Genomic DNA, 23,500 nt, shown 5'->3' with positions numbered 1-23,500 from the left:
AATCTTGATTCTTTTGTACAAACATAAGGTAAAATCCAATGTTTTGCTTGTAACTCTACGCTTTTTTCCCCCAAAAGCCCTTAACATGTTCTATTGATCCTTCTCCTCTAACATTTTGGTACAACTCTTTTCTGGAAAGATTTTGAATAATATTCTTTTTTTGAAATTTTATTAAATCTTCTGATTTCGAAACTTTTAGGCGTGATAAAGCGCTTTTGACTACACTATAATCAAGATCTATTCCATTATAATTCCCATATATATCTTTGAATTCCCCAATTGACATGATACGTCTTGAATTGATATAGATTTGCTTAACGTAAAGCACTTTTTTTTGCGATTAGATTAGTTGAAAACAGTACTTTAACTTTGAATTTAATTTTATTATTGTTAAAAATTGGTTCATCTGGGTGAATTTCCATATTTTGATCTTCATGAGGAAAGTTAAGATACTCTATTAAAACATCTTTCCAAAATATGATTTTCACCAATTTTAACCCTTTGAATTGCGCACTGTTTATAATTGCTTCCAATGCTTTTTTCCCCCAATGCGTCTAAAAAAGTAATTAGATACTACTTTCCAATCGCAACTTTCAGCTGAATAAAACTTTTTTCCCCAATTAATCAGAAATGATTTTGTAAAGAAATTATGTCAATCATGTTCAGGCCTCCATTACTTCTATCGTTACACATGGTCTTCCTTTTTACTTTCTCAAAAACTCTCCTATTTGATGTTTTCTTTTGCCACAAAAATTTAAAGAACAATCTATTTATTTCCTCTAATACAGTCAACGGGATTGAAATACTCTGCATAATATAAATTAACATAGAAATACCAAAGGTTTTGATTATGTTTATTTTTCCTATCAAAGAAAGGTCCCTTTTTTCCCATAACTTTAGCATTTTCTTTATACTTTCAATTTTATGTATCCAATTATTTTTATTTTCCGTAGCTGTCATTTTGAAACTGAATATTACTCCTAAAATTTTTAGATCATCAACAATTGGAATGTTGAACAATGAATCTTTCCTAAGGATTTGATTTTTGTTCAGTTGCATTATTTTAGATTTACTCTTATTCAAAGTAAGTCCAGAGAATATCGAAAACTCATTAATTTTCTGTAACACATGTTTTAAGTCTTTTTGATCTTTTAGAAAAAAAGTTGTATCGTCTGCATATTGTTTAATAATAAATCTTGTGTTATCTATTATTATTCCTTGAATGTTTTTCTCCTGTCTTACTTTAGATGCCATTATTTCTACTCCTAGAATAAAAATTAAAGGAGATATTGGACAACCTTGTCTAACGCCTCTTTGCATATCAAAATCCCCGATATATGTCCCCCATTTTTGACACAAACCTTTCTATTGTTGAGAATGGTGATAATACAACCTTTGAAATAATTTCCGAAACCGAAGTAATCAAAAGTTTTTAATAGAAATGTTGTTGATATAGTGTCGAAAGCCTTTTTTATAATCAATTGATAACATTAACGAGGATAAGTTTATTTCTTTTTCATATTCTATTAAATCATCAATTTCCCTCAAAATTTCTGCAATGTTTCTTCCACGAATAAATCCTTTTGGTCCTTACTAATTATATTACTTATAACCGTTTAAGTCTGTTTGCCAAGGTTTTTGCCAGTATTTTATAATCAGCATTTGTTAATGTTATAGGCCCTCCCAAATTCCCTAAGTCTTCCCTACCGATAAATTGATTTTTCGGTATTAACGCTATTACCCCCCTCCTTTGACTGTAACTTAGCATATTTTTAAAAATACTAAATTCAAAACAGTTGAACATCGCCGTTTTGATCTCATCCCAAAAAACTTGGTAAAATTCTACTGGAATTCCATCTGGCCCTGGGGAGGATCCATTTTTCATTTTTTCCATAGCACTCCTAATTTCATCTAACGTAATAAATCTGTCACAGAATTCTTTCTCTTCATTTTTAATTTTAGGTATAGTGATATTTTTTACATATTCATCACTCAACATTTCTATTGTTTCGTCTTCTTTCAATTCGGTGTAAAGTTCTGAATAATATTTACTAATAGTTTCTAGAATTTCCAATTCATTAGTAACATAATTATTTTCATCAATTTTCAATTTATAAATTGTATTGTTTACAGCCCTGGTCTTTTCTAATGATAGAAAGAATCGATTACATTTCTCTCCCTCTTCTATCCACTTGATGCCTGCTCTTACTCTGGCCCCCATTGTTTCTTCTATTTGTTTTATTTCAATTCTTTTCCGTAATTCCAATACTCGTGATAAAATATCGTTGTCGTGAGGGTAATATACTAATTGTTCTTCTAATTCATTAAGGGCTCTTATTTCTTCATTATAAGTATCTGATTTCTTACGACATTTTATATTGCAGTAGTCTTGTGTAAATTCCTTGATGTCTATTTTAACACATTCCCACCTAAGGTGAGGATCCAACCTTTTGTTTTCTTCTAAGCAACTTTGGATTTTTTCTTTCATTAATGTTATATATTTTAAGTCACTTAATATTGATACATTCATTTTAAATAAGGAGGGTCCTTTTTTGAAGGATGTGAATTTAAATTTTGATATAACTGCTCTATGATCAGTAAAGGCAATGCCTTTAATTTTTGCTTCTTGTAAAAAAGGTATAAGCATGTTATTTATAAAGATATAATCTAGACGTCTAGCTATCAAAGGAGATCCTCTACTCCATGTAAAACATTTTTCTTTTTTATATTTTATTCTCCATGTATCTGTAAAGGCTAATCTATTGATAAAATCATTAAAATTTTCAACATTTTCTTTATCATGTGGATTGCCAATATTATGTCCAACTCATTATTTACCACAGTGTTAAAGTCCCCTAAACAAATCATTGGTAAATCTAGATTTAACTCCGATTTTGATATTAAAATTTTTCCTAAATGAGAAAAGAAATATTCTTTCTCCTGTGTAATACATGGAGCGTAAATATTAGCTATTAAAGTACCTCTATCTTTGTTATTGTATGTATTTAATTTTATCAATAATATTCTGGAGTCTTTGTACAATGTATTCATTTCTACTTTATCGTTTAATTGTTTGGAAATAAGAAATAATTGTCCTTTACTATTGGATGTCCCCTGAGATAAGATAATTTTCCCACCCCATTCTTTTTCAACTAAATTTGAATCCTCCTCCAATAAATGTGTTTCCTGTAATCCTACTATGTCTATTTTATTTTGCTTGATATTTTTAAAAATTGCATTCCTTTTTTTCCTGTTTCTTAATCCACAAACATTTAGTGAAAGGATAATTAAATATTCTAAACCCCCCTCTGAAAAAACCGTGCTAAAATTATTTGGATTCATTTTAATTGAAGTATTTTGAAATTAATAATATTTTATGTTTTAGCATTATTACTTTTACTACAATCTCTTTTTAACACCATTTTTACTCGGATAGTTTTGGGCGACCTCTTTTTCCTTCCTCTTCTGGTGACCCTACTCCCTTTCTACTAGAAGATCTTGTCATAACATAATCCTCCATTGTTTTAAACTTTTTTTTTGCCTCCCTCACAACTTGTCTCCCCCTCTCTCTTTTTTCTTCTCTTTCTCTTTCTGTCTCTATCTTTTCTTTTTCTTTCCGACCTCTCCTTTCTTTTTCCTTATCCTCTTCCATGAATTCATTTGATTTTCCTTTTCCACCAATCTCACCTTCTCGCATCTCTCTTACCTGTTCATCGTTACCTCGCTTCTTTTTCCATTTCCTTCTTTTACCATTTCCATATCTTTTCTTACTTCCTCTCCTCCCCGTCTATTAATTCTATCATGTGGTTTTTGTTTTTGTCCTTATCTCCCACCTCCCGATTCTCTCCACTTTTTATCTCCTTTCTTCTCTCTCCCTTTCTCTCCTCTACTTCTTCCTCATCCTCCACCTCCCTCTCTCCCTCCTCCTCCGTCTCCTCTCTCTCCCCCTCCATTTCTTCTTCCGACTCCTTTTCGACTCCTCCTCTTTCTCCTCCTCCCTCTCAAAGTTTTCAACTCTATCCTCCGCTGTATCCATTTCTTTTTCCTTCAGAAGCATTGGACAATCGACTTCCCTATGTCCCCCTGTTTTGCATCTCCTGCAGACGACTTGTTTTCTACATGCTGTGGCACTATGGCCTTGCTCCATGAAATTCCTGCATCTATTGTCCTGCATTTCCTTATAGTACAGGAACCCTTTAAAGATGCCTACGTCTATTATTCTTGGTGTTGGGGCAGTAGGGATACAAATCCAAACCATCCTTCTTCCAGTTAACCAAGTCATCATCTTGCCCTGCGGGTCCCTTACCCGCTCCATGACCATACTACTCGTCATTTTAAGTCCAAGCATCTTGACCTTTTTTTCGATCTCTTCATTGGAGAATGATATTGGGATGCCACCGATAAACAATTTAGTGACCGCTATCTCCTTCCCCTATTCATCAACCAGAATAAATGGGTTTCTTCCATTCAGATCAAGTTTTCTCCCTCTAAGGACGAACCAAGCTGCTTGTTGCTGGACGGACGTGACATCAGACTATTGAATCCTAGTATTGACAATTTTAGAAACATGTCAACTTAATGACTTTGGAAGTGAGATCTTTTGGCCGAAGTGGAAGCATGTATTTTGTTAGACAGATTGTACCGACTTGCTTGTCATACAATAATGAGAGTGGTACGTGTTATCTTAATAATAATCATCATTATTATTAATAGTATTATTATTGGTACTATTATTATTATTATTATTATTATTATTATTATTATTATTATTATTATTATTATTATTATTATTATTATTATTATTATTATTATTATTATTATTATTATTATTATTATTATTATTATTATTATTATTATTATTATTATTATTATTATTATTATTATTATTATTATTATTATTATTATTATCATCATCATCATCATTTTTATTTATTTATTTATTCATTTTTTTTTTTTTCCTTCTTTCTTTTTTTAATGTTGAAAATTCTTTATCACAGGGACTATAAATTAACCCATAATTTCATTTTTTGTGTCATAAAATTCATATTCACGTTATGGTTCATTTTGTTGTTTTGAGACAGGGGGTCACACATGCTTGGAACTGTGAAATCTGTTTGTGTGTGTGTATGTGTGTGTGTGTGTGTGTGTGTGTGTGTCTGTGTGCGTGTGTTTTGTGTATGTGCGTGTGTGTGTGTGGGGGGGGGTGTAGGTGTGTGTATGTGTGTGTTTTATTCCAATTCAAGTAATTATAGCAAACAAAAAACCCAACTTCATGTTCATATTTCTGACGATTTGTTTAATATTCAGCAATTAAATCACCACCATATAGATAGAGTGAAGATGACGTCACTCTGGTCTTTGTTATTGTTTTTTGCCATCTGCGTTTATGATTAATTCTCACTTAACTGTATTAACCAGACTATAAAAGTTAATGGTTACACAGAGTTTTGTGTGTTGGTCCGCTATACCGGATGACAATGTTGTGAGCTTCTTAGCCAAGCGTATACTATCTATAGATAATACTTTTTAGAGGAGAAGGTCGCAAATATCTGCAAAGCTGAAGGGAAAATACGATATGCATCTGTTGTGATAGCAGCAATGCTGTATGGATTAGAGACTGCAGCACGACAAAGAAACAAAATAAAGAAGTTGCTGTGGCAGGAATGAGGATGTTGAGATGGTCACTTGACTGGACATGAAAAGATAAAGTGAGAAATGAAGAATATATCAATAAAGATGAGAGGCTATGTGGTCTTGTGGTATGACACCGCTTTCAGATCCGAAGATCCTGGGTTCGAGCCTCTCTGGACGCATAGTCGAGTCCTTGGAAAAGGCCCTTTACTCACATTCTCTCATCGTACTCAGGTGTAATGTGAGTAGTAGCGTTGTTTATGTCGGAAAAAAATTGTAATGTCGCCTAACAGGCGTCATGTCTCTTTCTACGTGTTACGTGTTGCTGTTGGTCAGGGACCCCTTGTAGAGCGTTTTGAGCACGTTTAGTGGATATTGCGCTATATAAAATCTCATTTAAAAAGGATGAGAGAAGACATGTTGAAATGGTTCGGACATGGAAAGAGAAAAGAGAGGGACTACATGGGAAATAAAGTGTATTGGCTATACAATTAACCGGAAGGAGAAAAAAGGGACGCCCAAAGACTAGATGGATGGATGGATGGATGGATGGATGGATAGAGTAAAGGACGATATTATGAAAGTACTGGGCCTGGAAGAAAATGGTGCTATGACCCGAGATGCGTGGAGATGTGGCATTCATTATGGCAACTCTGCAAAATGTGGGATAAGGTGAAAGAAAATAGACGAAGAAGAAGAAGAGGCGGCTGACCACAAACGTATTATGTAGTGGAGCGCTCGGACTGATTTTTTAAAATGTAACGATAAATATTTATTAAAGGGAATGGGTGGTGATAGACACTGCTGTTGTTAATAAACCGATTATTATTATTAACAATTTTTTTGTTCTCCGCCCTCGAATACAAATACTCAGAATTGAGTCGACTTCGAATAATATTTAGATTCATATTCTGATTAAGATAAATAAATGACTCGTTTTTTTTTTTGTTTTTGTTTTTTTTGTTTTGTTGTTTTTTTTTTTTTTTTTTTTTTTTGTTTTTTTTTTTTTTTTTTTGTTTTTTTTTTTTTTTGGGGGGGGGGGGGGGGGTTGTACCTTTCAATTGAAATATTCATGCTGTTGATTACTTTGAATGAAAAAAAAAACCCAAACAACTCTTTTCTTGCATTTGCTGAAGCTCTGAAATCTTTCCCATTAACCGGCGAGCTTTCCTGATTAACCATTTCTAATTATATGTAAAAAATATGTCACTGGCAGATCGATCCAATTAAGCGGCTGGTCCGATTTAGTGGCGATCAAAACTCAGGCTTTTACTGTATTATATTATTTTAGATCCAGATTATATTCATCTCAAACACGTACGACTAAACGACATGTTCTCGAACTCTTTCTATTTCCGATTTCAAGAAGAGTTCTATTTCCGGCCTTGACTTTTCTTTCGTTATTCAACAAGGTCAAGATGGCAACTCCAGCGAAAAGAGTAGCCAAAGCTGCATGTAAGTTATTTCTTAAATTTATAGCGCTATAACTATAATATTTATAGGGCTGTGTGTTAATTTCGCCTAATAACAATTAAATTGTGTTATTCAGCTAACTGTCATCATTTAGATAGCCACTGCGAAGAAATCCTTGGCCGAATCCATTTCCTGCTACTGCTGCTGGCTGGTCAAAAAAAAGTCAGAGTCAGTTTTCAGTCCTTCTGTTTGCCTTTGTTATTGTTATTTACTGACGGACTTATTGACCTGAAAATGCTGCATTTCCTGTAGTAACCTGAATTTGGATTTTGAAAATGGCCTAAAATGGCCGCTAAGATTTGAGTTTGAGTAAGTAGGGAGTTTAATAGAATTTCTAAATGAATGTACTAATAATAGGCACTTTCACCGATACGATTTTCACTGCCGTCGTTGACGCCGCTATCGCCTCGAGAAGCTGTGACCGGGTTTTTACGGTCCTGCGGAGGGGGCCTACGGATATCTACGTATTTTTGTGTTTTTTGATAAATGAACGGGGTCATATCTGGTATCATTGTTTTCTGGAGATCGCGCATTTTTCAACAGTCTTTGTTTCATCGAGATCCATTCATTGGTTCAGAAGATACAGCAGAGTGAAGAAAGGCAAGTTTTTACTGATTTACAATTTTTGTTGTTGAAAATATAATGTTTTCAAACTTTATTGCAGTTAAAGCTTAACATTTTAATGTGTTGTATTCCAAATGTCATCTCATTTCATCCACCGGCAATGTGTTTTTTAGAACCGTAAAGAAAGGCGGTCTGATACCACCAGACCTGAAGTCGAGCGGAAATCTATCGATAATAGGTTTTTTCTTCTTTGTGTCTATTAAGCTACTTTCGTTTTAAAATTTATCGTAGTAGATGGGGATCTTGTTCATTTTAAATGAAACTTGGTCTCGTTTTTATTTATGATTATATTTTTCCACTACGTTAATTTAATTTCGACTTCTATTGAAGTGAAAACAATGTGTTTTTAGAATTTTAAGTTTAGTTTAGAATGGGTCTTCGTCTACAACTTTTGTCTTTTTTTTTTCATCATCTCTTCCAACTTTCCAACATCATAATCGTCCATCATTATTATCACACCATCTTCATATCATCACCACTTATTACTTTGTTATTAATAATTGTTAATGACAATATAATAGTTCTGGCTCTTGTCTCAATTATTTTTTGTGGTTGTATTTTCCCCCTTCCCTCTCAGATCCAGCATTCCAATACAGCTTTTGAAAACTTCAACCTGACAAAGAAATCAAAATGGACCCTGTGTCTACCTTAATTGATGTATTAAAAACATTTCAGTATCTCCCTTCAGATCCTGATAATATTTGTCATGGACATATTATTTTCATTTCCTACTTGGAGAAAAAAAACTTTAAAGACTGCTTTGACATGATTTCAAGTTCTATCAATAGTGCTGGTAAACAATTGTCTAATGTTAAGTCAAGCAGAGTATATATAGATAACGTCATTAGAACCTTTAAGAAAAAGAGGAATTCAAATTTAAAAAGGAATTTTAAAAATGTTGTTGAATTTTTGAATATTAAGACTGTTTTGCCTGTTAAACCAATAAACAATGAACCCCACATATCAATACCTCACATACTGCATCATCATCTCTTCGCACCCATGATACTTCATCCCTCGAAATACTCCATCACTCATTGACGACCACACCTATTCCGTAACCAACACCACTCACACTCATATTACTTCTCCAAATACCTCCAGTACCCAACCTTTAACTCCAAGCTCCCCCATTGTTTAAAGGACTCGTAATACTTGTGATAATTGTTCTGTTGTAAAAAAACGCATTGCTGGCTCTGCTATAGATGCACAAGATAAACTGAAAGTGATGCGATTGGAAAATAAGTTTTTGAAAAAGAAGTATGCCACAAAGCGTATAAACCAGGACAAACAAAGAAAATCCTCAAGGATTCTAGCTCTGAAAGCTGAAGTTAAGGCCCTAAGAAATGAGAACACAGCTCTCCAACAAAAAAATCTGAATCAGGATCATTCTATTCAGATTCTTAAAGACACCAACTTGGCCTTGACCAATGAGAACGAACAGTTAGTAAAAGAAAATAAAAAAATTACATCTGATCTGAATCAACTGTTTTCCTTGAACAGTGCTTTAAAAACAGAGCTGAAGGATTGCCATATTCAAATTGATTATTATATCGCTCTATTAGAAGAGACTTCAGCGCCATCTTGCTCTATCGTCCAAAATAAAACTGGCAACAGTTACTCCTGCTCCATAAGAAAGGTCATATACAAATGTCTGTCAAATGAGGTACCAGCAGCTACCACTGGCACAGTTGTAAAATATGCAGTTCAGTGTCTCACTGGTTCTTCCTTATTGTCAGTCCCAAACATATCGACAGCTACCAGAATGGCACGTGAGATGGGAGTAATTGCTGACATTCAGTCTGCTGAAACAATTCTGTCATCTGATGCAATGACCTTATCATGGGATGCCACAACGGTTGATGGACTTGATTTTTCATCAATGAAATACATATTTCAACAAAGTCATCAATACTCACCCTTAATGCAGCTCAATTGCCTGGTGGATGTGCAGAGGATTATGTACATCATATTTCAGACACTTTGGACAACATTGGGATGGCTTATGCTTCTTACAAAGGTATCCCACATATTGATGTTTGTGATGCCATAAAAGGAAAAATTTTATGTACTTTAACAGATCGGGCTGCTGCCAATCATGCTGCCGTGGTGCTGCTGGAGGAGAAATTGAACAAAAGCTTGTTGGATCTCAAGTGCAACCTCCACCCTTTGGATGGCCTCGTAAATGGCGCCCGTTCAGCTCTTAGAAAGCTGGACAGTAAGAGCAATCTTCATGGGAAAACCCTTGGAGGAACAAGCTGTGCTGTAAGTGTTATTCAGGGGATTTCCAAGATTCGATACAAGGAAAAGGGTGACCCTCTTGGTTTTAAAATTTTTCTTAAGTCGGAGGATTTAAAACCAGGAACGTTCTTGAGGTATGTTGGGAATCGTCTCCATGTTCTTTTTCATCTGGCTGGAACTATTTATCGTTATAGCCACCAATTGGTCACCTATCTGAGGACACAGTGCAGTGCAACAACTCTTGCAAATTGCCTCGCCACCGATCTGTCGAATACGAAAATTCTCAATGACCTGCAACTTTTGGGGATGGTGAGTAAATCGATCACAGCACCATGGATGGCTCTTTGCTACACTTCGTCCTCTGTTAGGAACCATGCAGGAATAGCTCATTCTTTGATCAACATCATTCCTAAGATTCAGACACTCGCCCATGCCCCGGATCAACTGTACTCCGCAACCGAGGATGTGTTCGGTCGACACTTTATGGAAGAAGACACAGTTCTTCAGTCTTTAAAAATAGTTGATAGAGATGAGGCTGATTTGTATTTGTCTACAGAATGTATTCTTCAGGAGTTTGTGTCTATTCTGACACGACAACTGAAAGAGTACATGCCTGAGAGTGCAAATTCTGCAGCTGTCATGGCTGGAAGAGTTGACACCGCCCCAGCACACAACATATGGGCAGAGAGAACCCTGGGCATTCTTGACAAACAGATGAGGCGAGCCCCAAATGCTGCTCTAGATTATATCGATGCCAAAGTCAAGGTGAAGACCAACGGAACACTTGATTGGCTAGACAGCAAGTCCATTGAAGAGCAATCAAAAATCATCCTGTTTGCAAGGTGCCAGGGCACAAAGAATAAGTCCAGCTTTAATCTACGCCAGTCTGCATTGCAAATGGAGCTGGTGAAACGGCAGAGGGTAAAGCAACAAAAGAAGGACAGAGTGCGAAGAGCCAAAATTACAAATGATGTCACCGGTGCGCTTTAGGACTCATGTGGATTGTCAAATCCTATCTTCAGAGATGTAAAAGGGCCTCTTCTTGGATATTTGACTCAAATTTTCGATCAGCCGAAAGAGGTCATTGGATGCTATATTATTCACACCTGGAATGTTGAGGGAGAAGATATTCTTTACAATGGTCGAATTGTCAAATTGTCCAAGAAGAGGGATATTTTTACCATATCTTACTGGCGGGAGGAAGAGTCTGAGGACGAGTCTACAGAGTTCAGAGTAAAAGTTGTAGACATCATCACTGATATCGTGACAGAGGATCTTTACTTCCTTTGACTCTGATATTATCTTCTTGAAGAATTGTTGCTGCCTTGCTGTGGATCCAGGTATGTTAATTTGCTGTCATTTTAATTTGGTTTACCTTTTGTTTCCTCAGTGACCCCGAACTTTAAAAATATATCAGCCGATAATTTTGAAACAAAATATTTTTATAGACTTCGGTTACATGGTACAAAGGGAAATTAGCTATTACCTTTTCATATTTCTGGATAGAGCTTGAAAAGACCTTTAAAATGATATATCATTTGTCAATATCTGTTAAATAGGACAGCTTTTATAGTCCGATTTGTAAATCGGGTTTTCGCATCCGGTACAGCGCCATTGCTCAATCACATGTAATGTTACATAATCATTACATAACAATGTTGCGTGATTAATTTCTTGCATTTTTTCCTTTGGTCTAGTACCTCTATTGATTATATTAGGTGAAACATGTAATAATATGCTCTTTTTTTAACATAGTTGCTCTCTAAAAGGGAGAAACCCTAAATTCATCAATTTTTCGGTCACAATTTTCAAGAATATTTTCTTATATAGCTATATAAGGAGAAATTGTCGATATAAAAATCCATAACTTTTGAACCAATTGAGCTACAGTGTTGTATCATATATCATTTTAAATGGTTTTTCAAGCTCTATCCAAATAACATGGTTTTATTTCCTTTAGTCCCCTTTGAAAAATTCATGAAAGTGCCTACTAATAATGTACCTCACTAGGACACTTGAACTGAAACCAATGTCATATGAAAGAGCTGGCAACACAGATTACAAAACAGTTTGAATTTTGTTTCTATCTTGATTAGAAATGTAGTTACGGCAGTTCAAAGTCTGAAATTTCAGACCGATTTTTACCCCAAAATTACCATTGCAAAGTTGTGACCGAAATCGCGTGATGTTAATAAAAAATGGTTAAAATTAAAGGAAGTGTCAATTGCCAAGGAGTGAGTCCTTAGTAGTTGACGGTTCATCAATTGCCAAGGAGTCAAATTGGAACTCTTCAGCCACATGTGGTGATTTCAGTCGAGCCTCGATTTGCGCGCATACGTATCTCGAACCCCGTCACTTTCTTTTCTTCCATTCGCCATTCACTCATTCCTTGTCAATCGTTGTGGAAAGGATCAAGTCAACACTTGTTGGCATTTGTTTTAATTTTTATGTCTTTTCACGAATTCCAAGATGAGTTAAAATAATATCAAACAAAAATTACTGTTGATTTTGGATTCAGCGGGGGGAAAAAAAACAGAAGGACGAAGTGGCAAATCCCTGCCAACATGTCCTAGATTAAAAAAGAAAAGTAAGATTTCCTTTATTTTAAAGGAAATATACTCACATCGTCTTAATACGGAATAATTAACGTAAAACATTTGTGCAACAAGATCAATCCGTGGCATTAATAGTAAATAGTTGATGATCAACCAACTGGCAAGGTCCCTAACAAAAAGAGGAAATATGAGAGAGAGAGAGAGAGAGAGAGAGAGAGAGAGAGAGAGAGAGAGAGAGAGAGAGAGAGAGAGAGAGAGAGAAATACATGCACAGAGGAAAAAATGGCAGAGAGGGAAAAGAGAAAATCACAGAGAGAGTGTGAGAGAGAGAAAAAAAAAAGAGAAAATGACACAGAGAGAGAAAGAAGAGTAAAAGAGAGTATTAATGAATATTTATATTAATACATATCACTCTGTGGCAATGCATCACTTCGTGACACTAAAGGTACTCCGTGGCAGTTAAAAGTACACATGCGTAGTTTATGAACTGACACGGTCCTTGGCAATTGACGATTTGACAATTGTCAAGGTCCTTGGCAATTGACGCTACCAAAATTAAAACAGTCAATATGGAGTTCTTATCATATATTGTATACCAAAATGTTTGTCTTATCGAGGACAATGCATTTACATTAAATATAGAGGAAGATAAACATTTCAAATTAACACATTATTACATAATATGTCGCAAATGTTACATAATCAAAAACTCGGCTAGACGTAAGAAACAATTTGCTCTATCACTTTTGGATTTATCCCCAATATCTCACTGAAACAATTGCAAATAATTATCCTCTTTTAATTAATACATAGAGAGAATAAAAAAGGGTTTGAGACTATTTAAATGAAAAGATATAAACATTTTGTGTAATGACATAATGAGTTTATTTTTACCTATGGCAATTTAATTGCATATAAATAAAATGGTAGATTGAAAAGGTTCAAATAAATTGAAACAGATTCCCTATTATAATTAGAAGGAAAGTTCTGGCTTTTAATTCTTTAAAAAATTCTGCTAAACACTTTGGGTTTATTGCTATTACATGATTTGAACTGACAATTAATATAATTTTATTCCCCCCCCCCCTTCTCTCTCAATGTATGGGGGTGTCAAAACGTCAAAACTAATAGAATTTCTTCCCATAATAATTATTAAGGCTAAGGCCTTTAGAATATGGATACAAATGATAAACATATCTAAACATATGGGAAAGAAACTTGATGACTTGATGGCAAAGTAAAATGAAATAAAATTAAAGCAATTGGTATTTTTAAAATATCGATATTATTAATATCGGATTTCACAAAGAGAAGAAATATACAAACTTTTAAAACAAAAACTATAAAATGCCTATAAATAAAGTTGGAAAGTATTATTCAATTTAAAAACATAGTAAATAATAGTACTGAAAATATTATGGACTAAATTTAACATAATACATAACTAAATTTAAAATATCGATATCGCCCGGCAGCCATGATGAGTAGATAATGTGACAATTTTGTGTAGGTGGTAAGGAGAGGGTTAAGGCATAAACAACACCAAACGACAGGGTAATTCCTCCTGAAGACATAAATCATAAAATCCATCCGTAAACAAAAAATCTATGGAACAACTTTTTCTGAGACCCATTGGCTATTTTTACAGTCCCGTAAAGATGGTTCTCGGGGCTATTTTTACAGTCCCGTAAAGATGGTTCTCGTGGCTATTTTTACAGTCCCGTAAAGGCGGTTCTCATGGCTATTTTTACGGCGTTGATGCAATTCTGTTCACAGTTATCAGCATAGTTATAGATGTATGTAAACTTGTCTTTTTGCAGTATTCACAAAACTTCACATATTATTTCTCCCGATATTTAGATGTACATTCTAGAGGCAGTGAATGAAAGCAAAATTAATTTCATTTAACATATTTAGATCTAAAGCAAAAAATAAAGTTAACAAACAATTAATGTAAAGTCAATTCTCTTAGCGATTTTTACGGTACTGTCATTTTTATTACATATAATTTGTGTTTTGCAAAAGTTATGTTTACAGTACAGAACAGTCCGTTTTCTATCATCAGTGGGGAGGTTAGGTTGTATGTCTTGAATTTATTTCTGTCAAACAGACATAAAATAAATCTTGTAGTTTATATCAAACACTGAAAGTATATTTAGTTCCTGCTTGAAGTCGACACCCCTCAAGATATAATACTTTACAGGTTTGGCTTTTGTTTATACTTTACCAATATTAACCAGTCAGGAAGGACTAACGGTTTATACAATTTTAAAAGACGTAACATTCAGGGTGCAGTCTCCTCATGTGAGAATGGACCTGAATCCCCTTTCAGAAAAGAGGCCGTTCACAAACCAATTGGACACATTTTCGCCCGTAAATAAAATAGGATTCAAATCGCAATTTCTACAACATATTTTATTTTCTGTCAGCAAATCTATAAAAATCAAAGCTGAAAACATCATGCGACAGTGACAGGCCTGTCATTTCCTTCACAACGATTGGATTTTACTTACTGAGGCCAGTTTTGGCTACCCCGCCCATGAATATTATGCCGTTGTCGGTTTTTGTCGGGTTGAATCTTAAAGAGTTAAATATCACTTGATATTAACTGATTTGGGTACAAATTACAACTCACTGGCATTTCCTAGTTTGGCATTTTGCATAAAATTTTTCTCTAAAATGTCTGTGTATAATTTTTTAAAAAGCCTGGCCTTTTCTTATTGCCAGATTAATGTCTGTGTATCATACAAAGCCTGGCCTTTTCTCAAAATCTACGACCCGTGTTTCTGAGGAATCCCCTTTCGTTATTTTCGTCATTTGGGAGCCAAGTTTTAGGCTGACTCCTATATTATATAGTTTTTTTTTGTTTTTTTTTTGGTGGAAAAAAAATTGAATAACTGCGCTTCTGTATAACCTAGAGACAAAATTCAAACGGTTTTACCAATGGGATGATATACTGCGGAATACTAAACAAGATTTTATACTGTCGTTTGAAAACAAAATTTTTATTTAAGTGCCCTAATATTGCTCTAATATACGACCTAACGTAAAACTATGATATATCACTACAGTATTTTGGTAATCGCTAAAATAGTGTCACTAAAGCTATAAAATGGAAAACGTGTGTACCTTGTTTTTATTCTAATGTGCAATTTACATTTGAAATACTCTGTGATTATTACAGACGTTAAACTGCTCATTTTAACACTCATTTTCTTTCGAGAATACTTTGGCATACACATGGAAATATGATAAGAAAGATGTAAACTTAATCAAATGTCAACAATAGTAACATTTCTCAAACAAATCAGTAAATGGATAGTAGCTTACTATGGTATTCATAATTGAAGTCGTCATTCATGTGGATTGTGTGGCCAAATGGGTAAGACGTAGGTCTCTGAAGGTTGTCGAAATCGATTGTCGTCTGCGTCGCTTAAAAAAAAAAATATATATATACATATATATTCTTGGTTTTTTTTTGGTTTTTTTTTTATCTTCTTTGTACAGAATGTTGCAAGTGATAAACATCCCTCCTCCTTTTTTCTTTCTTTTACATCTTTTTTCTCTCTTATATTTGCTTTTTATCTAAAATTGCAAATTGTTATATTCATCCTCACTGAAAATCCTTTCATAATACTGTTTTCTTTTGTTGTTTTTTTATTGCTGTTATTGGTATTATTTCTGAGGTCTTTCTTCTATTTGTCAAAGTATTACCTGATATGATTTTTTTTTTTTTTTTCAACAGTGGACAAAAACAGTTTCTTGTACAAGTTCAAGAGATGGTGTTACTACAAATCTTATTTCCCAGAAATCGGTATGTAGATAAAATATTATTTTTTATCTGACCTTTTGTCTTTCCCAGGTAATGTGATAAGGAATGAAAGTCTGCAACATATGTTAATAAAGAAAGAGCAGTCGATTAAGCACTGCAGTGCCAGATTAATAAGAATGAGAAAGCTGATCATCCTCCTGACATCCACCAAGGACCTCAGAACATTCTCATTTTACCCCAGAACATTCTCATTTTACCCCAGAACCATCACTGATTACAGCAATTTACCACGGGAATTGACATCTGCATCCCCTTTAGATTTATCTACAGAGCTTCTAGATCACTGCTGAATTTTCACCTTTATGTTATTGTTCATGTCAAAATCTTCATGAGTGAAGGTGGACATTAAAGGCAGATTCAGATTTTGATATCAAGCCACACATCTTTTATTATTCGGGTATAGTGCCTTTAAACTTGTGCAGCATCAAATCTCAAAAGTGATTCTAGCTTTGAAGAGTCCAGTACTCGTTGGGTTCTGCACACTCTTGAGACTTTAGGCTTGCACCTATGTTTTGTATTTTTTATAAGGTTAACCCTTACATACCTGCCGAATCTTACAAATTTTAGACAAATTTCATGTCCAAATACGAAATTTTATGGAAAATTAAGAATTTTTAATTCTCAGTAATACTTAAATAATGATAATAAAAATAATGATAATGATAAGAACTACTACTACTACTACTACTGCTACTACTACTACTACTATTACTGCTACTACTATTACTATTACTGCTACTACTACTAATTGATGATGATGATGATGATAATATTAATAATAACTACAATAATTATAATGATGATAATAATAATAATAATAATAATGTATGTACGATGGTATGCTGGTTTGTATGTATGTCTGCATGTATGTATGTATTTCATTTCTTTTGTATACATGTGTAGAAACAATGTGCAAGCGTGTATGTTCGTGTATGGCTGTGTCTGTAATGTAAACGTGTTGATGTTCATACCATGAACCAAACTGCGCATTGTTTACCTCACTTGAATTGCCTTTAATTAATTTGGACAATAAAGATTATTATTATTAATAATAATAATAATAATAATGATGATGATGGTAATAATGACAACAATAAAGCATGTCTACAACGCATAAATAAGCATGGCGATGTAATTTTTAAGTGATCATCAGTGTCAAATTGTGGTTGTTGTCAAATTACTATAAATTGACATAAAAATTACTAAATTTGAAGTTTTCAATTTGGCAGGTCTGCCCTTACTTTTTCAATATGTGTTGGCAGGTAAATCTTTCCACTGTGATATCGACTCCCGTCTTTTACTTGTACTGAACTGACCTGAAATTGTTATGAATTCTTTAAAACCCCTAAAAACCAATCAAAGATGGATTTGAGTTTTTGACAATTTAATTGAATTTTGAAATTTGCTTACAACTATATTTTAAAAACCCTTTCAGGTCTCCGTCGTGATGACATCATGATGCAGACAGATCAAAACAAGGAAATATTGAATGAAGCCCTCCGTAGAATCCCCAAACAGGAGCTGGATGCCAGAAACTTCCGTATCATGCGCGCCAACCAATTGTCAATGCAGAAAACTGTCTTACCCAGAGACCAGTGGACTGAGTTTGATACGGTTAGTGATCCTGTGTTAGAAGCAGGACACAAATAGCATGTTATTGTTTTGACATCTATATATACATACATGTGCATACCCAAGCGTCTAATTCTTCTTTATCTCAAAATTGGACTCAAATGTTTAACAATCACTTTCCTTGTTGTGTGATAATATGCAGGGATGTTCAATTGTCTGAAGTCAAAAGTTAAGGGGAAGCTCGATGGATATAAAGTAAAAACCTGTTAAACCGAAATTCAAAGGACTTGGTATTCTATTTCGGTTGAGACACCATTAAAAGTTATCAGGATTTTCAAGGGGCACAACTAGTCCTGATTCAAAATCATAGTTGATATATTGGGTTGTCTCATTATCTCATGGTGAGCATCGCGCATCAGTATGCTGTTCTGTATTTATTGGTTTTGTATTTTGTTTGTTTTAGGGGGGGGGGGGGGTTGTTTACTTTTCTATTTTATTCATCTGTTTTCATTTAGTTGATTTAATTTGATAATTGTATTTTTATTTACCGGCAATAAATTTATTTTAGAATATGATACCTTGGAATGGGTTACAGTATAAAAACAAAACAAAAACAATTAGGTAGACATGCCTGTCAGTTAGTGGTAGTACTTACTCGAAATAAAGTTCTTGATGATGATAAGTGAAGAGTAATCCGAGAGTTGTTGATGCGTCAAAGGCTCAAATAGAGTGAAGTGTGTAGCAACAAAATGATGGGTTCTATGGATCCTTGCAACATACACACCCTTAAACAAAGACACCCATAACCTGCTATTATTTCATCCCATTGTCACACATAATACATCAGATTAAATTCAATTTTGTCAATCTTGTGGTTAAATAATGCTGTGTGTCTTTGTGAGTAGGGGATATTTGTATGTGCATAGAAACGAGAATAGACGCTAAAGAGACATTCCGTGAGTGAGAGCAATTATATTGTAACTCCATAAAGATACCGTTGAGGTTATAATACTCCAACGTCATAATGATAGAGTTACAACATTATTGATCTCATCCAGGGCATTGTGCTCTTGCCCATTATCAAGTAATAATGGACTGATGTTGTCGTGGGGGGGGGGGGGGGAGGATAGAGACAAATATGGCATTGTGGAGTGGGTGTGAATAGGGTGGCAAAGTGGAAAGTGTATTTGGTAATGGTTGGGAGATGGGTGAGTAGGGGAGTAGAGAGGCGAACGGAGAAGACGAATAAAGAGCTGTGGGGATGGAGGTAGGTTGATGGTGAAGTAGAGAGGCTGTGTGATGGTAAGTGCCTAGTCTCTAGTGTGCTGGTGTGAGGGGTGGTGAATCATCATCATATCTTGTCGCGCCAGTGAGTCAGCCAGTCTCGGGCAGTCTGGTTGCATTCCCTCAGGTCAGCATTGGTGCAGTGAGGTCCCAGCGAGCATTCGGACAGGATGTGGTCCATGGTCTGTCTGGGGTGACCGCATGGGCATTCAGTGCCCGGTGAGATTTTCCATTTAAAGAGGTTGGTGGCGGTGTTTCCCACCTTTGCTCTAGCTCTGTTCAACGCCACCCATTCTTTTCTCTTGAGGTCTGTGCCTGCTGGGAGCTTTTCTGTTGGGGGCTGGAGGGCATCGTTTGCTGTCTTGTCCCATTCTACCCATTTGTCCAGGCGGAAGAATGCTGAGTGGTCTGGGTGAAGGCTCTCTACTGTGAGGAAGCTTTTTCTTGATTTGAGCCTGCTTTTGGGGCAATTGTGGTCATGAAGGGGGTGTCTCTGGTCCATTTCCTGTTTGTATTTTTGTATTTGGGCATGAGTTTCCCTCCGGATGTGTGGTGGGGCTATTCCTGCTGCACGGTAGACCAGTGGTAATGGTGTTGCTCTCAGCTGGCCCGTTATGATCCGGATTTATTCACCACCCAATTTATTCACGCGACCAGAGAGAATAAATGGGGTGGTGAATAAATGTAATTGAATGCATTAGGTTACCTCTCTTTGTAAGATTTCAGACGATGAAATGGGAATTTTGTTCGATTATCAGCCTTTTTTCCCCTTTTATTTTCTTCGATTATCAGCAATTTATAACCTTTTTTTTTTTCTCTGGTCACTCGTCAATTTCTTTTCAGTTTAATGATAGTTTGATTGTAGTGGCTTTCAGTTTACCGATAGTTGATTAACAAAAATAAAGAGGAAAAAATGTCAACATTTTTATTCCTTTTCTGTTTAGCGATCTTTTCGGTTTATCCAGTTTTTACTGTATATCATTTTCTAATTCTAAGAGTGATACAATTTGATGAAGAGAAGCTTAGCATGAAATAGTTTCATATAGGCTCTTTATGAGAAAAAAATTTCAGGCTTTTTTTTTTTTTTTTAATTATAGCAAAGGGCTTCCCTGATTATGGTTAAAAGCATTAGATGTATTTTCTCAGTTCCGATTTGCATAAGTCATTTTTAGTGGCATATCTTAATCTTGACACAATGTGGTTTTGATAAAATAAAGTAAATAGTATTCTCTTTTTTTCATCCCCAAGAGGAGATTTGTTTTTAGCTTCTATTCCTTGGAAAGATTGGAATATCCCAGGTGCTACAAAGTGAGCTTGGGTGAGATAACTTGCTCAATGCCACATAGCTCAGCGGGTAATTGGATTTAGTACCGTTTGGGTACGAAGCAAAGACCATCCCGCTGAGCCACACTTTCCCGTATCTTGTGATGTCTTAAATCCTTGACAAAATAAATATCATTATTTAACTCATTTTTAGAAAAGAATAAGCGTTTCATTTGGTTAAGAGCTTTAATTGTTGTTCAAATAAGTTAATTACAAAACAAATAAAATTTTGGACGTAAATTATTATAATAAAAAATCAGTTTTGGCACAATCTTAACTAGTGCCTTTAGACCAAAAAGTTGCTTGCTGTTTGATAAGACCTTACACTTGTTGTTAAACACTGTTGCTGCTGACACATCTAATCGATCCAGCTATCCAATCACTTCAGGGTGGAAACATTTCTATTACAAGATGTTGCTGCTTTTGACAACCAGTTGAATTCTTTTCGACATTGTTGTTTGAAGCGTTTGAGTGAATTTGAACTGATTTGGTCCAGAAAATCAATGATCATAAATATTGTATAGCCTATCTTTTTTCTCATTTCATCATTTTTGAAAGTTGCATTGTTTGTCTTTAAAAAAAAGGCAGTGTCAAGTTTTGTATTATTCTCCATTACCTGATTTTTATTTATTATTATTTTTTTTTTTTTCCCCAGGATGACCATTATCTGATGCCCTACTTTGAGCAAGTAAAATTAGAGTTTGAGGAGAAACAGAAATGGGATTCTATGTAAATGTAATTTATAATGAATACTATTGTGTGTGATTAATTTTGTAATGTTGTAAAAACCTAGATGTGGTTCCTGCAGATCAGAGAATTATGTTTTTAATATCAAGCTATGACAGAGGGTAATTTTTATGTCTTATGTCAAACAAAAAAAAAAAAAAAAAAAAAGCAAGATTTTAAATGACTTAGACTATGGAAACAATTGTGCTAAATTTTACCAGTCCTTCTCTGATTTTGATACAGGCATTTATGATTCAGAGAAAAAGATTCCAGCTCTAAAAGTTTAATAGCAGTCTCAAATGTTTGGCCGGAGAAAATTTGTTGTATATTATGTGCAAGGTTAAAGAAATAATTTTTTACTTAGAAAGATGAGTGTTCTGTGATCTTAATAATCGTTACATCTGCAAAACTTTGTTTTTTGTTCACGTATAGCAAATGGCTGATGTCTTGGCTTCGTATTTGTTTGGATGTGAGGTGACTTTAATCGAACTATAAAAGGAGGGAGGGGTAATGAGTATGATATTGTCTTTGTATGCCTGCACAGAAGGAAATAAGTTATTGATCATGATGAGAATTAATTCTTTAAAAGAGGAATGTGTTTGAAGCATTGCATGTACAGCTAATTCTTGTATTTACTGTTTTTTGAATGGCAATAAAGACAGTAAATAACACATTCAAAACTGTTTTTGTTTTTATTTATTGTGTGGGTTTTTTAAAAAAATAACTTGTGTCCTTATGTTTTAAACTATTTTTTTTTTGTCATAAAAATCGCTCTGTGCTGGTGTGTTGATGATAATCTCCATGATAAAAATGAAATTGATTTTGATGATGGCTATGGCTTTTGTGTTTGTAGAGATTTATGATATTAATGAGGTAAAACTAGATCATTTATATAGTGCAATATCCACTGCTTAAATGACCTAAATAATGTTAAACACCTAAAAACAAAACAAACATTTTACAAAGGGTCCCTTGCTAAAGTAACACTTAACATGTAGGACGAGACAGAACGATTGTTAGGTTATATTACAATTTTTCCCTCAGAGACAAACTGTTTAATTACCAAGTACTCATTTTACACCTGAGTACGGTGAGAGAATTTGAGTAAAGAGTTTTACAAGGACTCAACTATGTACCACTCAGAGCTGAATTGAAACACTAGGATTTATTCTTGTTCTGTTTCTTATAGTCATATCACAGGCTGATAATAGTCCTACTTTCAGGTCATGTGACCTGCCAATGTCTTCTGGAAAGGTTACTCTTCCATGATTTCTATCCATTTTCTTCTTCCTTGTCGCGGAATGATATCACTTGGTTTTGCCCTTATTCTGACGTGGGACTGTAACCAATAGGAAGGCAGTCAAAAATACAGATGAAATACTCTGGTTTGACAACAAGAGATAGCGAATGAATCACTATGAAAAAGTTTGTTTTATTTGGGTTTTTTTTAGAGAGGTGGGGGGGGGGGGGTTGTTTTATATTCTCAGACCTGTCTAATGCTACGAAAAAATCGTAGAATTACAAATTTTTGGCTCCAGTTGTAGAGCTTCAAATGTGTCTTTGACTCCATAAATCTTATTGCAAAGGAAAGTGAATGAATGAATGCAAGTTATTTTGAAAAGTTGTAAAATGATGATTCCATGATATTTTGTTCTGATATTCATAATGAGAAATTACCAATAAATTGACATCCATTCACCTCACCTTATTCAATCCAAGCGGCAAAACAAATGGTGGGCGATATTGACCTATAAATTGTGTCCCTGGGTTAGGAAATTGAATAGATGACATGTATAACACGGGTCCATGTGATCTGCTGGGAGAGTTAATGCATTGTTTATGCTCATTGAATTTGATCAAAACAGTAATGAGCAATATTTGTGTATTGTTATTGATTTATTTCTCTAACAATGGAAATTGATGCTGAAGGAGTGTTATACAGCATTGAAAAATTAGGATAATTATGCATATTGTGACCTGCTATGAACAGGCAGACAAATTTTATTAATGTGCTACTACAGTCGGATTTTGTTGAATCCAAGCTTTCTTTAAGTACTGCGAAGTAGTGTTTTTTTTTACAGTTTGTCTTTTAAAAATTATTTTTAATTTCTTCTCTCTATTCTTCCTGCATCACTTCATTGTATGAAATCCTAACTGCCCTGTATTATTCTTTACTATAAGACTCTGGGTGGGGTTCCTGACCTCCCATAGTGGGCATGGAGGTACATACTGTGTCTTC

The 23,500-nt window shown here is 34.6% G+C and overlaps 2 protein-coding genes across 2 annotated transcripts; both read left to right on the top strand.

The window, feature by feature from the left end:
- Positions 1–6,980: 6,980 nt before the first annotated feature.
- LOC144956249 (cytochrome b-c1 complex subunit 7-like) lies at positions 6,981–21,941 on the top strand. The gene is made up of 4 exons (XM_078886681.1): positions 6,981–7,086; positions 16,270–16,338; positions 17,792–17,970; positions 21,191–21,941. Exons 1-4 carry the CDS (start codon positions 7,050–7,052, stop codon positions 21,266–21,268), a joined length of 363 nt encoding a protein of 120 aa, XP_078742807.1. The 5' UTR covers positions 6,981–7,049; the 3' UTR covers positions 21,269–21,941.
- On the top strand, positions 9,725–11,040 carry LOC144956248 (uncharacterized). The gene has a single exon (XM_078886680.1). It carries the CDS (start codon positions 9,727–9,729, stop codon positions 10,957–10,959), a length of 1,233 nt encoding a protein of 410 aa, XP_078742806.1. The 5' UTR covers positions 9,725–9,726; the 3' UTR covers positions 10,960–11,040.
- Positions 21,942–23,500: the final 1,559 nt, after the last annotated feature.

The sequence above is a fragment of the Berghia stephanieae genome, chromosome 11 (genome assembly GCF_034508935.2).
Source record: "Berghia stephanieae isolate SIO BIC M18660-M18661 chromosome 11, UCSD_Bste_1.3, whole genome shotgun sequence".
NCBI classification, from domain to species: domain Eukaryota; kingdom Metazoa; phylum Mollusca; class Gastropoda; order Nudibranchia; family Aeolidiidae; genus Berghia; species Berghia stephanieae.
This window is presented reverse-complemented; position numbering and strand designations above follow the sequence as displayed.